Source organism: Mastigoproctus giganteus, chromosome 3 (assembly GCF_048544385.1).
Source record: "Mastigoproctus giganteus isolate SK-2022 chromosome 3, ASM4854438v1, whole genome shotgun sequence".
NCBI lineage: Eukaryota > Metazoa > Arthropoda > Arachnida > Uropygi > Thelyphonidae > Mastigoproctus > Mastigoproctus giganteus.
Window position 1 is genome coordinate 1,998,547 of NC_143577.1, and position 15,898 is coordinate 2,014,444.

The following is a 15,898-nucleotide window of genomic DNA, read 5'->3' on the forward strand; positions in this document are numbered from 1 at the left end:
ATTGTGCAAAACTGATGCAATTTCTGCCAGATTGTAACTTTGAATGAAATTAAAACCATGAATAATAATAATCTTTAGATCATGTTAAAACTAATCTCTTTATTACAGCATCAATTTTTGCTTCATGCAATCTAATCCACCCACCTTTATTGTCAAAAAAAGTCACCTTTCTCCTACAACAGTCTCCTGAAGAACCAGAGCAATCTGCACTAGCAGTTTTCTTCTGAGGCCTAAACTGGAAGTGCATCACCCAGTAGAATACTACAGTAAAGATAAAACAGTAGGATGTTCAAGGTCATTCATAAGCCTACCCACTCCACACTTGAACCATGGAGCAAATGAACAGAGGGAAGTCTGGTGGGTGACCTTCAGCAGCCCATTGTTTTTTTCCTTACTACTGTAGTTGAGATAACCGAGTTTAAATCACTGATAGCCATGCTCACTTGAAAGGAAATGAAACTTATATAAGAAATGGCATGTTTCATCATATGCATACGACCATGATGTCAAAAGGAAATAAATTTAAAATCAAAGATATGACCAAGCATCTCACTCCTTTTGCTAAGACTCCTTTATTTCAGTGTTCATAATGACAAGTGCACAAAAAAGAATAAAAATAATAATCCTTTCCAAAATTACTTTTCAACACAAAAATATCAAAAATTATTTCATTTTTGTAATTGTAAAACCTTTATACTCCATTTTAATTAATTGAAATTTTACTGTCATCATGCATAATAGCACTTAAATTTTAATTTTATAATATTTTATGAGTTCTTTATACAACAGTGGGTGCAATGTTATTTTAAGTCCTTCAGTTGAATATGAGATTTGATAATTAATCAAATTACAAATTAATCCCAAAATTATGTTGCCTGTTCTGAAGGCCTAATGAGGATATCATTAACATCAACATGCGGTGGACAACTAAGAATATAGTGCACAGCATCTCCAATATCTTGTGCTTGCAAACACTGCATAGAAGAGTACATTGACTTTGCCTTTTCTGTATCACCATGCATCCGATAGGCAAATTCTGTTTCCACCATTCCAGGACTGATGCTCTAAGAGAAAAAGACTAATTATCAAAATGCTTTTGCACTTTAAAACAAACAAAATTAACTATGCAGTTAATCATGAAAGTTTTATTAAAATAACTTTCATGATTTTTTTTTTATTATTATTATTAAAAAGAGGTTCTGAAAACATTTTTAGACATAGACATAATAACAGACTCCCTCTTTGTACTTGTCCACATGTGTGTGTTGTAAAGTTTTTCTGGATACACTAATTACATTATCCAGAAATACTTTACAACACACACATACATTTGTATCGATTTACCTATGGATATCCCTTTCCCAAGCATATTTGTCATTTGTTTGTCAAAATTACTTTGCTACCACTTCCCACCATTAATTGCCATTTGTAGTCTTGCACTTCAGAACTAATATTTAAATTTATTATGCCTTGCTTACCCAACACACACACACATCCAATCAAATTTTCTACGATTTAAAAACAAAATGGGGCTAATGTTTATTTGACGTAGATGGCCAAATTCTATTGTTCCTTTCAGAAAAACTGAAAACTATCACATTCTGCTTTAATACAATGAATAATAGAAAAATGCAATTTACAGTATTTATTCAATATTCCATTATACTTCAAAGCTCCACTGCTCTACAAACACTAGCTAGCCCATTTTGCATCATGCTACCTTCTATACAAGGTCTCCGTAGCTGAGTGGTCAGGAGCGTCAGTGCAGTAGCACGCACTTCTTGAGTAAACTGGGGTTCAAGCCCCTGACTGCTAAATACGATCGACCTGCCAACCTGTACTGGAACCAGTGTGGCAGATTTTTGTCCATTTCCCTCAACATGAATTGTTGAGGAGGCTTCCATCCTACAGTGGGTTGATAATGGCTGCAGTTTACTTTTTTTTTTTTTTTTTACCTTCTATAGTGGTAATGGCTATTTCATCCATCAGAAGAGTTGTGAACTTTGTTATAAAACTGAAGAATTTTTTTATTTTTATTATTATGGAAGTCCCCAAATTTCTATTTCTTTTCTGGAGTTTACTGTGGTTTGTCATAGACGTTCTTATAGTAACCGCAGCTAACATTGCTGCTTGGGAGTCCAAACATTGATGGAGCTGATATTTAGGTCCCACCTATGAATCAAAGTTCACTCATACTGTTAGAAACCATATGTGCAGGAAAATTTCAAAGAACTATGGCACAAACAATTCAAAAATGTACCTTCTAACCCTCACCAATAAGGGATCGCATTGTCTTATTTGAACAAAATCTAATTCAGGAATCATCCACATCAAATAGTACTGTAATTAAAAATGAATGATTCTTTCATATACATAATTTTATTTACATTTCATTTTCATATAAAATAAATTCTTTGTAAATTTGTTGAATAAAAAAAAATTACAGGTGAAAGTGTTCTTTTAAATATAGTGACTTTTCTGTATATAATTTTATTTCATTATGCGTGTGCATAAAATATCTAAAATGTGTAAAAATTGAATTTTTTGTAAAATGAAACCTAAACCTACCTAAAACCGAAATCTATCTAAAATGTGTCAAAATTGAATTTTTTGTAAAATGAAACCTGGGAAAATATTTATCAAATAGACAGAAGGAAAGATTCATATGTATATTCTATCCTTAGTGTTTATTAAAAACCTCAATAATTTTGTGCTTAATAAAGGTCAATATTCTTCAACAATTTTATTTTAAAATCAAACCTGCTTGTAAAAGTTTAAATTTATGTTACTGGAAATAGGCAGTACTAGTCTTCGGGTCTAAGGGACATTAGTGGAGACTCCAGAGTGCTTTTATATAACTGCTATTTATTATGCAATTCAAGAGTTATTTTCCAAATGTTCACTGTTTAGTTTATAAAATTTATTAAAACTGTCAAGAATGGCATTCATAATAACTTTATATTTGACCTAATAGTTATAAACATCAATAATTATATTGTTTATTTTTCCAATTTAGATGTAAAAATCATAATCACACCAGTCAAAAGCTAAAATACTTCAGTAACAAAATTAGTCAATTTCCATGGGCTAAATACAAATATCAGTTAAAGTGGATTATTAGCTCTAGTTTTGATGATACTATACATGTCACTTTCAGCACGTTTTTGCTTGATTTTTAGGCAGAAAACATGCAAACATTGGCACATTTTTAATATTTGCTGTTTTAATAAAAACTTAATCCTGAGTTAATGGAGTAAACGAGACCCCAACAATATTTTACCAATATGCACTACATCTACTCCATCCACGTAGCTGAAACTCCTAAGAGCTATTTTTAAAATGTTTTCTTTCATTTCTCCACTGAAAATTCCAGAAATCTCTGTTAATCATCACAAAATTAGAAAAAATTCATGATTAAGTTAAACCTAATTATATGCACATGCTGACTGGCATTTATCATAGAGTTACTGAAAGCAAGCTGCTTTAATGCTGTGTGCTTTCCTCCAATTGGTAATGCTTCCTGGCTTTGTGACATTGATGCACTGTCTGAAGTCAAATTGTGTGACACATACCATCTATTGTTGAAGCATGCTGTTTTTAAATTTACATTTTGCTGGCCAGCAGGTCTAAAGGTAGTTTTGGTTTCAAAAATTAATTAAAAAAGGGTTAATATAGAACATGGATTTTTCAGTTGTATTCAGAAAAGACTGAAAATAAAGGTGGCAACCAAAAAAATTAAGTTTTTGAATTATTTTTTTTTGCTGATTTTTGTGTGCACAGAGGAATTTCAATTTTTCACACTCCTAATTCTAGGTTAACAATATATTATGCACTAAAGGAGGAGTACAGAACTCAGTACATAATACCCACCACAGGAAGGGTGCCGGGGGTTGCTCACAGCAACAGGTTGTTAACTGCCACCCTTCTGAGTGCACATGTACAGAAAGTGAACTTCAACTGTTAGCTTCTGGAGCATTATTCTGCTCTTTAATAAATAAAATTTGTAGTGTAATCTTGTCCTTTGCCTTTTATTGGAACTTCTAATGCTGGCTAAAGGAAGTACCAATATAACTATGAAGAGGTTCAAAAAAAGATTTGCAGTTACCCAGAAGTAGTTGTGACAGAAGGTTGAAACAAACACCATGTATTACACTTTTTGATGTAAAACAACCTACAACTGAGTAAATCTGATCGGTCATGAAAAATAAGTCACGGAAGTGAAGTCGTCCATGGATACACCAAAGGTGCTTCCAATGCTCCCACACTAGTCTATGCAGAGCATTCACTAGTAGTGCAATTAGAGTGTGTGATGCATTTTTAGTGACCAGTATGATATCTTGAGTTCTAGTGAACTTATTTATAACAATATGATTGCAATCAAGCAGGTAATTAGGCTAAATAAATACTTTTAAAAAAAATACTTTGCTGAAATTATGGAAATCTGTGAATGAACATGGGTATTTTATGTAAATCTTCACATGTGCTGAGTACGTGTGAAGGATGTTTCACATAAAACCATGTACCATGCATGCCTGGCACACTTGCCACTTTTTTTTAACCGTCACCAGACAAAATGACACATTTTTGCCACCTCACTTCTGCAGGCCAGTTTTGTAGAAGCCCTTTGACTGTCCTTCAAACCACGATTCAGCAGCAGAAATCACCTCATCATCAGCAGCAGTGTTTTCCACTAAGCTTCAGGACAGGAAACAGGAAGAAATCTGAGGATGCAAGGTTAGAGGAATGAGCATGATGTGGCAATATTTCAGTTTTTCTTGACACATCAACAACATTTCATGTATCATTTTTTTTTTTTTTTTTTTTTTGTTAGTTGTTGGTGCATCAGCTTCTGTGGCCATAATGCACCTCCCAAAGTTTTTGCATTTTGTACTCTGATCCAAGCCCGAGGCGGGATTCGAACCCACGAACTTTGGGTTGCCAGGCAGACACTTTAACTACCTGGCTAGCCCGGTCGGCTCATGTATCATTGTGTCCTTTCCTTCTTTTGGTAAAGGGTCAAAAGCCTGGGAACTCATCTAACAGACACTTAATTCATATGTAACTATTGATGGGTGATAGATGAGTTCCCAGGCTCTTGACCCTCTACCAAATGAGTGTTACAGCAGTTGCTGAGTGTCTTGGGATTTCTTCATCATGCACTAAGGTTCTTTCACATTTTAATTGCTTATACCCAGGTTACAGTGTTCAACAACACTGTAACCTGGGTAGTCTCTCCATAAACAGCAACCATTTCTTTCACTGATCTGTATTCACTTTATCCATTGTGATACCTCGCTTCATTCAAAGGGGAAAAAATTAATTTTAGATTGAAACCAAATTTTGTGTGATTGCTATAGATTTCAGAGTATCAAAAAAACAAAAACCATCTTTCGTGAATTCTCACCCCTTGTACATCTATCACCTAAAATACCAATGTGGATAGTTAACTAAACAACAGCAGTCATCAAGACATATAATAACAGGTTCAATAATTGTGCCCCTGACTACTTTGTTGTTTTGCTATGCAAATGGAGAATATTTCTGTTCTTAAAATTAAACTCGTAGCTAAGTATGGGTTTCTGGCTAAATGCACAGGTCCAGAAACATTTTATTTCTGTTAATATGAAATGTGTATAAAGTTGTGTTGGAGAAATAAACAAACATTGTCTATGTAAAAGTAGTCTTTAAATTTTACAATTAAGTATATACACATTCAGAGTTATAACATTATCATGTAAGTTGTAACACATGCAAAAATTCAGACTAATATTAGCTTTGTTAAACTTAACAGTGGTCATTTAATTACCTAACTTACACCTATGTTACTGATAATTGGACGATATTTTGCAATACAGGAACTTTTTTTTTTTTTTTTTTTCATTTAGAATTAATTCAGGCAAGCATGCCAATTCAAATATCTTTTCAGACTCATATATTTTTTTAAAAATATGTTTTATGTTGTTAGGCTCTTCCTCATGCAAATAAAAACTTCATCCTTTAGCAAGTTTTACAGTTGGTCCATAGAGTCAAGCCATTAACTACTGCATTAGAGTTGGTCTGAAAGTGTATTTAAAATTCCAGTACTGTTGACAAGATGGACAAAATCAAGAGTTTCGAACTTGATACTATAAAAAATGTGAAATTAAATGTGATCTATTTTCTTTTACTGTCTGCAAGCAACTCCTAGACTAGCATTAGGAAACAGTGATTTTGTTGTTGTTATTATTTGGTTTTTAGGAGCATTAGCAACTAAGGCCATATTGCTCGGGGATATGCGGTGGTCATTCCCGGACCTTTCCGCATCCTCCGTATTTGGTGGTCATGGGCTCGAACCCCGTTCTAATCAAGAAGTGTATGCTACACACTGCTGCTCCTGCCCACCTGGCTACAGAGGTGCCAGTGATTTTGTATAACACTCATCCACAGTGAGCATGAAAGATAATACCAACAAAATTGTTAAAAGAGTGCTCACAGATATAGTCTACAGTATAAAAAAGAGTATACACAGATTAACATTAATTACTTTCTGACATTGTCAGAAAGTAATTTTTGGAGTTTTCAGAAAGTAATTTTTGAATTTTTCAGAAAGTAATTTTTGAATTTTTCAGAACATTTTTTGTTATGACAGAAACAAAAATATTAAAATTAATCATAAGCATTTAATCAATTATAATAAGGCCTCCATAGCCGAGTGCTCAGGAGCGGGAGTGCAGCAGCACACCATGCTCTGAGTAGACTGGGGTTCAAGCCCCTGACTGCTAAATACTGTCTATCTGCCAACCTGCACTGGACCAGCATGGCAGATTATGGTCCATTTCCCTCAACATGAATTGTTCAGGAGGCTTCCATCCTGCAGTGGACTGACAATGGCTGCTGCTTACTTTTTTTTTTTTTTTTTTACAATTATAATATTACAGCATTAGCAAGGGCACATGATGCAAGAAAGCAAGCTTATATAGCATCAGCCAAAAAAAAAAAAAAAAACAAACCCTTCTCGTTTACCCATCCCCTTGCTCCAAATGTTTGTCTAGTTCTGCATTGAATCTGTTTAAACTATCAACTTCTACAACAACAGATGAAGTTTGTTCTAGCAATCAACCACTCGCTGGCTAAAGGCAAACTTCTGCACATCTATTCTACAACTGTCTTTCCTCAATTTCAATTTATGCCCTCTCAGGCAATTATTCTGAGCAAGAGGAAGAATCACATCAGCATTGAACATGCTCAAACCATTCAAGGCTTTATACACCTCAATCAGATCACCTCACAGGTGCCTAGTCACCAGACACTGTAATTTACAAATCTTAAGCCTTTCTTCGTAAGAGTAACCCTTTGTTCCATTCACTAATTTTCTTGTCCTTCTCTATACTTGTTCTAGCAGTTCTACATTCTTCCTAAAATGAGGCCTCTAGACCTGTATACAGTATTCAAGGTGTGGCCTGACCATTGCCTTATACAAGGGGATAATCACCTCCTTATCCCTGCTAGAAAAACTCCTGTATATCATTGACAAGACACCATGGGTTACTCTTGCAGACCTTCGCACTGCTCAGAAAACTTCATATCTGCCTGCACAATTACCCCCAGGTCCTTTTCACTCTCTACTACTGTCGGTGTAGTACCACACAGTTGATACATTACTCTGCGGTTACTGCTTCCCATATGCAGTACTTTACATTTGTCAATGTTAAACTTCAGTTGCCACCACTCAGCCCATCTGCTCAACTTTTCTAGATCCTGTTGCATCAGCGTACTGTTATTAGTGTCATGGCGACCTTTGTATTGTCTGCAAACTTGGACCTTAAGCCTGATATACCATCATCAATATCATTAATGAATACAGAAAACAACAATGGACCCAACACTAAACCCTGGGGGACTCCACTAATAACATTAGTTCACAAAGAGCAGTGTCCATTGATTACTATTCTCTGTCTTCTCCCTCTCAGCCATCCCTTTATCCATAGCAGCAATTTGCCTCCAGTGCCACACTGCTCTAATTTGTGCAGCAGTCTTCCATGTGCAATAGTATCAAAAGCCTTTCTAAGATTCAAATATATGATATCAAAATTATTCTTTGCATCCAGTTCCTTTGTGACTACATCACATTATCCAATCAAATTAGTCAGACAATACGTCCCCTTAACAAACCCATGCTGTGTCCGAGCTATAACTGAAGTCTTTTCTAGATGATCCTGCAATGCTTCTTTAACCAGTGCCTCCATTAATTTCCCTGGAACAGAAGTTAAACTAACAGGTCTGTAATTACCTGTGTCTCCCTTTGATCCTCCTTTGTGGATTGGGGTTATATTTGCACATTTCCAGTCCATGGGTACCTCAACTGAGTCCAAGGAAGCTCTCATAATTATGGCTAAGGGTTTGCTTACTTCCTTTACTGCCTCCTTTAATATAACTGGATAGATTCCATCCACCCCAGGTGCCTTTCTTATGTTTATCTTCAACAATTTCTCCTCCACTTTACTCTGGGTTATTACAAGATATCTAGCTTACTACCAGAGTTTAATACACCTCTGGCATTCCCCTTCCTGAATAATTCCTCATGTGTGAATGTAGATGCAAAATATTCATTTAGTTTGTTAGCTACCTGAGCAGGATCATCAACAGTTGAACCATCAATATCAAGTGGACCAATCTGATTCATCCCCTTCTGATTCGTTCATATTAAAAAAAAAGTATAGAGACTATAGTAATTTAAATGTGATACTTACTGCTACCCTAATTTTACTCTTCGCAGCACGAAGTTCCTGTCGAAGACCTTCAGCTAATGCTCGAAGCATAAATTTTGTTCCAGAATAAAAATTTGTACCAGCATATGGTGGAATACGGTGTCCTGCCATGCTTAAATGAAAAATTAAGCATTGTTAGTAAGAATAAGAAGCTAATATATATATATATATTTTTTTTTTTTTTCATTGCCATGGAAGTCTAATAAAATACTGTGCAATCCTTTAAAATAAGAGAAAGAAATAAGTTAAAGAAGGATATTATATGTATGTACTACTAAGAACTTTTAAGAAATCATACTTTTAACAATGTGAATTTTAATTACTTCAGGGTGTTATCAATCCCAATATCAAAATCTATGCTTCTGAATTCCATATTGAATTCTGTCTTCAGAAAGATTTAGGTTCTGAAGTTACTTGAATGGGTCCATTATTCTCACATAATCATGTTTGTAGTGGAGGACAGACTAAAACTACAAAGACTAAGCTACCCTTTTTAGTGATTTATTCTTGGTTACAAATATGATTTTTTTTTTTTTATTTATTGTACCTGGCATCCCACCATAAATTACAATACTGTACATACATCATTTATTACAATTTACACTATTATACAGAAAATGAGCTATAGTCATTCAAAAGAGTGGAACAATGTCCATCTGGCTCACTCTCACAAAGATAAGAACTGAAGTCCACCTGTACATTTGGCAGTCCAGAACTGAACAGTACAAGGAGCTGCCCACTCCTGGCAAGAACTGTACCCAGCACTGCAAGGAGGTGCCCAGTACAGACGATAACAACTCAGCACCACAAGGAGATGCTTATCGAATAATAGCTTTCCTCCTTCCAGCTGTGAGGAATGATGTTATTTAAGAGTAAGCAACCCACTGTTAATTAGAACAGTAACACACATCGCATGCCCACCCTAATCATTTAAGACTTCTGCTCTGATTGCTAGAGGCCAACTTGCACATATTCCGCCAATGACCTCCAACGCAGTTCTTAACATAATCAGACCGATGTCAGTCATTTTTCTCTAGCCCAATCATCTTGAGTCTGCTTCAATCCGGTCTGATACTCATGGCAATTAAATAAGACACATTCTCAGTCCTCTCGTGTCCCACAAACACACATTATGCACTCAATGAGCCCAAAGGCATTTAATTTAGCAAAAAACAAGCCATGTCCAGTAATAATGAATGTGGACTGCAAATCTGAATTGAACCAGGCAGGCATACCTTTGCCAGCCTTGTCGGCATGTGGAAGAAACTTTTTTGTTATCAGTCCTTTGATCAGTCCCTATCCCACCATAACTGCACTAGGCAAGCCCATATTCCCTTCTTTTCCTCCTTGTAGTCACGATCACACTGCATTGCAATGGACATAACGGACATTCTCTCATACATTTGTCTTTTCTGATGGTAAAAGCATATTGACCTAAAAATTAGACCCAAATCATTCTTCCCGTTAATACCTGCAGTGCATCATTTGACACCATCTAGCACACCATACTGAGCCAAAACCAATTTTTTGGCTCAGTATGGTGGATTGGCTCAAAGAGCATTGGCACGTTGATTTGAATTGCAGGATACTTGCAATTCAAAGTGCCAATGCTCTTTGAATTGCAAGTATCCTGCGCACATTTTCCATTTGAATTGCACAGTCTATCCAAACATGAGCACCATAACCAACAATTTGTAAAAAGACTGATGATCTATAATAATGCCACTGAAAAGGTTAGGCTGGCAAAGGCAGATTATGAGAAATCGCTGGCAAAGGGGATAAGGAATTCTTCACATGTATAAATGCAAAGAAGAGAAGGACAAACCAGATCGGACCTTATGTAATGGACGTGGGATAGTATTAGATACCCCATCTAAAGTTGCAGATGAACTCATTTACTTTGCATTGATATTTACATAAGAAAAACCCTTCACGTCAGTGAGAAATTCTGGGAGTGAAGTTGAAAAAAATGTAATTAATGATGATGAAATTTCACATGTTTATTTAATGAAAAAACATTCGAGGCTACAGGCCAGTAAGGCTCCTGGGGTTGATAGCATTTACCCTATAATCTTAAGGGAGGCGGCAAGTGAGTGCATTGAACCATTGAGGCTAATTATGAGAGCATCACTAGACTCGGGAGTGATTCTGTTGGATTGGAAAAGTGCCAATGTATCTCCAATACATAAGGGCAGTTCTAAGAGTGAAGTGGGAAATTATCGGCCGGTTAGTCTAACTTCAATAGTAGGGAAAGGGTGGAATTCAGAATCACTTAGATAGAAATGGAATTCTGAAGGATACTCAGCATGGTTTTGTAAAGAGAAAATCATGTTTAGCTAATCTGGTTAGCTGTTTTGACAGGGTCACTCAAGAGTTGGACTTAGGGAATAATTTCGACATTGTTTATTTGGATTTCAGCAAAGCATTTGACTCAGTCTCACATGACTGGTTACTTTATAAGCTGGAACAGGTTGGAATAACAGGGAAAATCCTTAGCGGATAGCATGGTGACTTCGGGGCAGGAGGCAAAGGGTTGTGATAAATGGTTATTCCTCAGATTGGATTGATGTAAGAAGTGGGGTTCCTCAAGGATCAATATTAGGGCCACTGTTGTTTTTGATTTTCATAAATGATATCAATGAAGGTATAGAAGGTGTGATGTCTAAATCTGCAGATGATGTAAAGATTGGTATAGTTAAATCACAGCCAAGCAGAGCTTCTTCAGAGTGACCTAGATAGACTTCAGGAATGGTCAGAAAAATGGCAGCTATGCTTTAATCCAGCAAAGTGTAAGGTATTGTATCTGGGGAACAGTAACCCCAAAATAACTTATACACTTGGCAGAGTCAAACTGAAGCTGGTAGTGGAGGAAAGGGACTTGGGTATTACGATACAGTGAGACATGAAGTTCTCCGAAAATTGTAGACTGGTTGCGAGGAAGGCCCATGGTGTCCTATCAATGATTTATCGAATAATTGTGAGTAGAGGTAAGGAGGACATCATAATCCCATTATATAAGGCTATTATTAGACCACACTTGGAATACTGTGTTTAAGTATGGAGACCGTACCTAAAGAAAGATATTGTGCTTCTTGAAAGGATCCAAAGATGGGTAACTCGCCTGGTGAAATTGGCAAAAGGGCATCCATATGAGGAAAGACTTTGAATAAGTGGGTTGCACAGCTTGGAAACTAGGCACCTTATGGAGACTTCATTGAGGTGTTGAAGGCTCTGAGAGGCATAAGCAAAATGAATAAGGATGAAATTTTCATGGTTATAAATGATTCTAGAACTAGGGGCCATAATTTCAAGTTATGAGAGGGGGAAGTTGTTTAGACTGGATTGCAGGAAGTTTTATTTTAGCCAGCGAGTTATAAATTACTGGAATATGTTACCTACATGGGTGGTAGAGGCTGAAAGTCTGGGGACATTCAAAGGTCAGCTGGATAATTATTACCTAAGGGAGAAAAGAAATGCATTGGTTGTCCATTTTCTTTTCTCTTATTAATTTTTATTATTATTTTTAATTTTCTTATTATTATTAATTTGTTTTTATTCTTCTTATTATTAATTTCTTTTTATTCTTATTATTTTATTTTATGTATTTTTTTGTTATTTTATTACTATTATTATATTTTATTATTATTATTATTATTATTATTTTTTTGGCTGGTGCAGCATAAGCCATAGGCTTCCTTACATCATGTGGCCATTACCAATACTAATACTAAGACAGTCATAGAATAGCCCTAGAACTCTATCTTTAACTCCCCATTCCATTCTGGTTATTCCTGCCATCATATCGACAAAATGACGGATTTTCTGTATAATGACCTCTGTCTATTTTTATCCCTAAATATGTTACTGTTTTCAAACACCAGGTGTATGCCTCCTACCTTAGTGACTGGGTTCCATGTGACAGAAAGATGTCCTTTCAAGAGAACAGACTTGCTCTTGGAATTGATACTATCAACCTATGAAGAAGACACCAACCATGCAGTTCTGATAACAAAGTTTGAACATTCTAGTTCCAATCATCAGTTTCTCTCCACAAGTATGGCCAGGGTGTCTGCTTACACTATCATCCACATATTTAGGTATGTTGGAGATGCCAATCATTTAGTACTAAATTCCACATAAGTGGCCCAAAGACAAGTCCCTGTGGACATCCTCGAACCACTCTCTTGGTAACAGTTCCACTGCTTGATTTGACCATAACAACTTGGTCTTGGAGATAATCTTTAATAACTGAGTAAATGTGGGATGTACACCAGGCTTTACGAAATACCATTAGCACACTTCCAATCAATGGTGTCATATGCACCAGCAGAGTCTATAAACAGACCCAAACAGTACTTTTTTTTGACAACTTTTAACAGTCATTGTCATCCTATCCAGGGTATCATCTGTTCCTCTCCCAGGTGTAAACCCATACTGATCATCCGACTCTCTGACTGCATCTGATATTCTTATCGCTAGCAGTCATTCATAAACACTGCCTAACCCCCATCACACAACAAGGCTGTGTCAGTAGTGGTCTCATTCATATAACTTCATAATCCAAAACTTGTTCCAAATACAGAATTCAGTATTGAAATTAGAAGACAGCCATGTGTAATTTGGATATTGGGACTGTATGGCAAAACTGCAGCAATTTTATTTTATCAATAAAATGGTTAAAACAGAATTCACATGGTAAATGTGATTTCTTAAAAAAATAAATAATAGTAGTTTCATAAATGTTGTTAGCTATAGCAAAACTTATGCAAAAAATACCATTCCAAAATAAATAAATAAATATTCACTGATTACTTCAGCACAGCTCACTCTTGACTATGCCAACTTAAATTTCAACTTAAGTAAGTTTCATAAATGTTGTTAGCTATAGCAAAACTTATGCAAAAAATACCATTCCAAAATAAATAAATAAATAAATATTCACTGATTACGTCAGCACAGCTCACTCTTGACTATGCCAACTTAAGTATAGCCAACAAAAGTAATTCCTATTCAAAATTCTGCTATTTTTATCCAAACTACTAAATTGCTTATTAATTTAATTTTAATGTTAAAACTGCCTCATTTTAAAATAAATGAAAAATAAAATACTCCCAACTCCAAAATACTCCAAATACTGAACTTGCAAAAGGAAAGTTCACTAGTTCTAGGCTAAATGCTAATTAAATCCTGAATTTAGCTTAGAGCAGCATGAAGTATTAAGTATTTTCAATCTGCTTTAAAACTGTGCCCCCCTTTAACAACTACATTAAAACCAAACTCTCTTCTCTTTAGGTATATAATCAAAACGTCAAATGTGTCCAAAGGCAGTTGAAGGAAAATAGCTCACATGAAGATTTATGCAGTTTCAAAGAAACAATGAAATTTGTTTATTGTTTTGCATCTATTTATGTTACAACAGCTTCTAAAATTAGAATACATTCTAATATTTAAAAAACAACTGGAGTTTTTTTTTTTTTTTTTTAGGTTTAAATCTTTGTGTGCATATTTAGATATCTCTGATCAATACAACATAAAATACTCCCAACTCCAAAATACTCCAAATACTGAACTTGGAAAAGGAAAGTTCACTAGTTCTAGGCTAAATGCTAATTAAATCCTGAATTTAGCTTAGAGCAGCATGAAGTACAGTGGATTCCGGTTATTTGGGCCACCGGTTAATCGGGGCAGCCGTTTATTTGGGGCAAATCTTAAAAAACAAAAACCAATCGAGAAAATAGCCAGGGTTTACTTCGCTTAATTGGGACAAAATGCCGTTTAATCGGGGCAGGAGACCTCAGCACTGGAGATTACCCTACGATTGTCTCCGACCATACCACGTAGTTCGGTCGGATTTCTGGAGGTCACAACCATAAAACAATAAAAACAATTAGCAGTCACCCGTTTATTGGGCTTTTCTGTTAGTGCAATAAACGGACAGTAAACTCGATCTTATTGAATTTGCGGTAATACCGACAGCTGGAATTCTGTGGGTTATTATGGTAAAATGTGTTTACACTTCCATGGAATCTTCAATCATATAAAAAAAATAATTTTCAGAATCTTCTCTTCATTCCTATTTTTAAAGCTTCCTAATTTGTTACTCCGTTCTCACTTGCGCGTGTTGTGTTACTTGAAATTTGTGTGTGCCCTGTTCTTTGTTATTGATTGCTTATCTTTTTACTGTTTTAAATTTCAGCCCCCACCAAAAATTTTAGGTGGTAGATGACTTTCATCAATCGGTGAAATACCACCACTTTGCTTATTGGAGGCTTGAAGTGGTGGAACCCATGTTTAGTCTCTAGAGCAAAGTTTCCGGCATCCCCCTCCCCCAATACTTCTCCTTCAACCCATGCACGGTACTAAGTACTACAGGTTTTTATACTTTTCGTGTTTGGGGTTTTCATAAAAAAAAAAACAAATGTCAGTGAACAGAAATGTCAACTAGTTTAGTTAGTATGTACATATTACAGTACGTATTAATTATTCCGATCATCACGTATATTCTTCCGATTTTCACGTATCATTTAATTTTTTAATTGGTACGGTAATAAAGGGTAAATTTGTGCTTAATATATCTTTACTTTTATAGCCTGTGGATAATATTCCTCCTATTTTCGCTAATTAGAATCGCTGTTTAATAGAATTAAAATTCAATTCACAAACGTGATCACAATGACCGGCGCTTACTGCACATCGTATAGTGAACGGTACTTTACTATTTTGAGTTCGTCGTAATGTGATTTGATTGTACAGTGAACTAATTGTAAAGGGGGGGGGGGGGAAATTGTATTTTTAACTACTTACGTGAAACTTCGGATAATTGGGGCAGCCGCTTAATCCGGCCAAAATGCACTAGTCCCAATGTGTCCCAATTAACCGGAATCAACTGTATTAAGTATTTTCAATCTGCTTTAAAACTGTGCCCTTTAACAGGTATATAAAATATTAAATATTTTCCTATAGAAAATGTAATTTTGTAAGCTCATTCCAGTTTATTTACTGTAAGTAACATATTTTCTAAAATCATAACCATGCACCTTACCACTCTTGGCCTTTTTGTCAACCCATAACTTTCAAAATATACAGTTTGCACAATTATGTCAGTTTTTTTAGTTACCTCCATAACATATAGTATCTTCTTCAATGCCCCT

At 35.5% G+C, this 15,898-nt stretch overlaps 1 protein-coding gene across 2 annotated transcripts in view; it reads right to left on the reverse strand.

The window, feature by feature from the left end:
• Window positions 1-688: 688 nt before the first annotated feature.
• LOC150087608 (dehydrogenase/reductase SDR family member 11-like) overlaps window positions 689-15,898 on the reverse strand; it is a 57,286-nt gene continuing 42,076 nt past the window's right edge. Inside the window, exons 5-6 of one of the 2 annotated variants that reach the window (XM_090369885.1) lie at window positions 8,730-8,859; window positions 689-1,064 (exon numbers count right to left, since the gene is read on the reverse strand). In XM_090369885.1, coding sequence (XP_090226011.1) covers window positions 867-1,064; window positions 8,730-8,859 — 328 coding nt within the window. In that variant the 3' untranslated portion in view covers window positions 689-866. The remainder of the gene's footprint in view (window positions 1,065-8,729; window positions 8,860-15,898) is intronic. The other variant, XM_090369884.1, reaches the window with a different exon arrangement.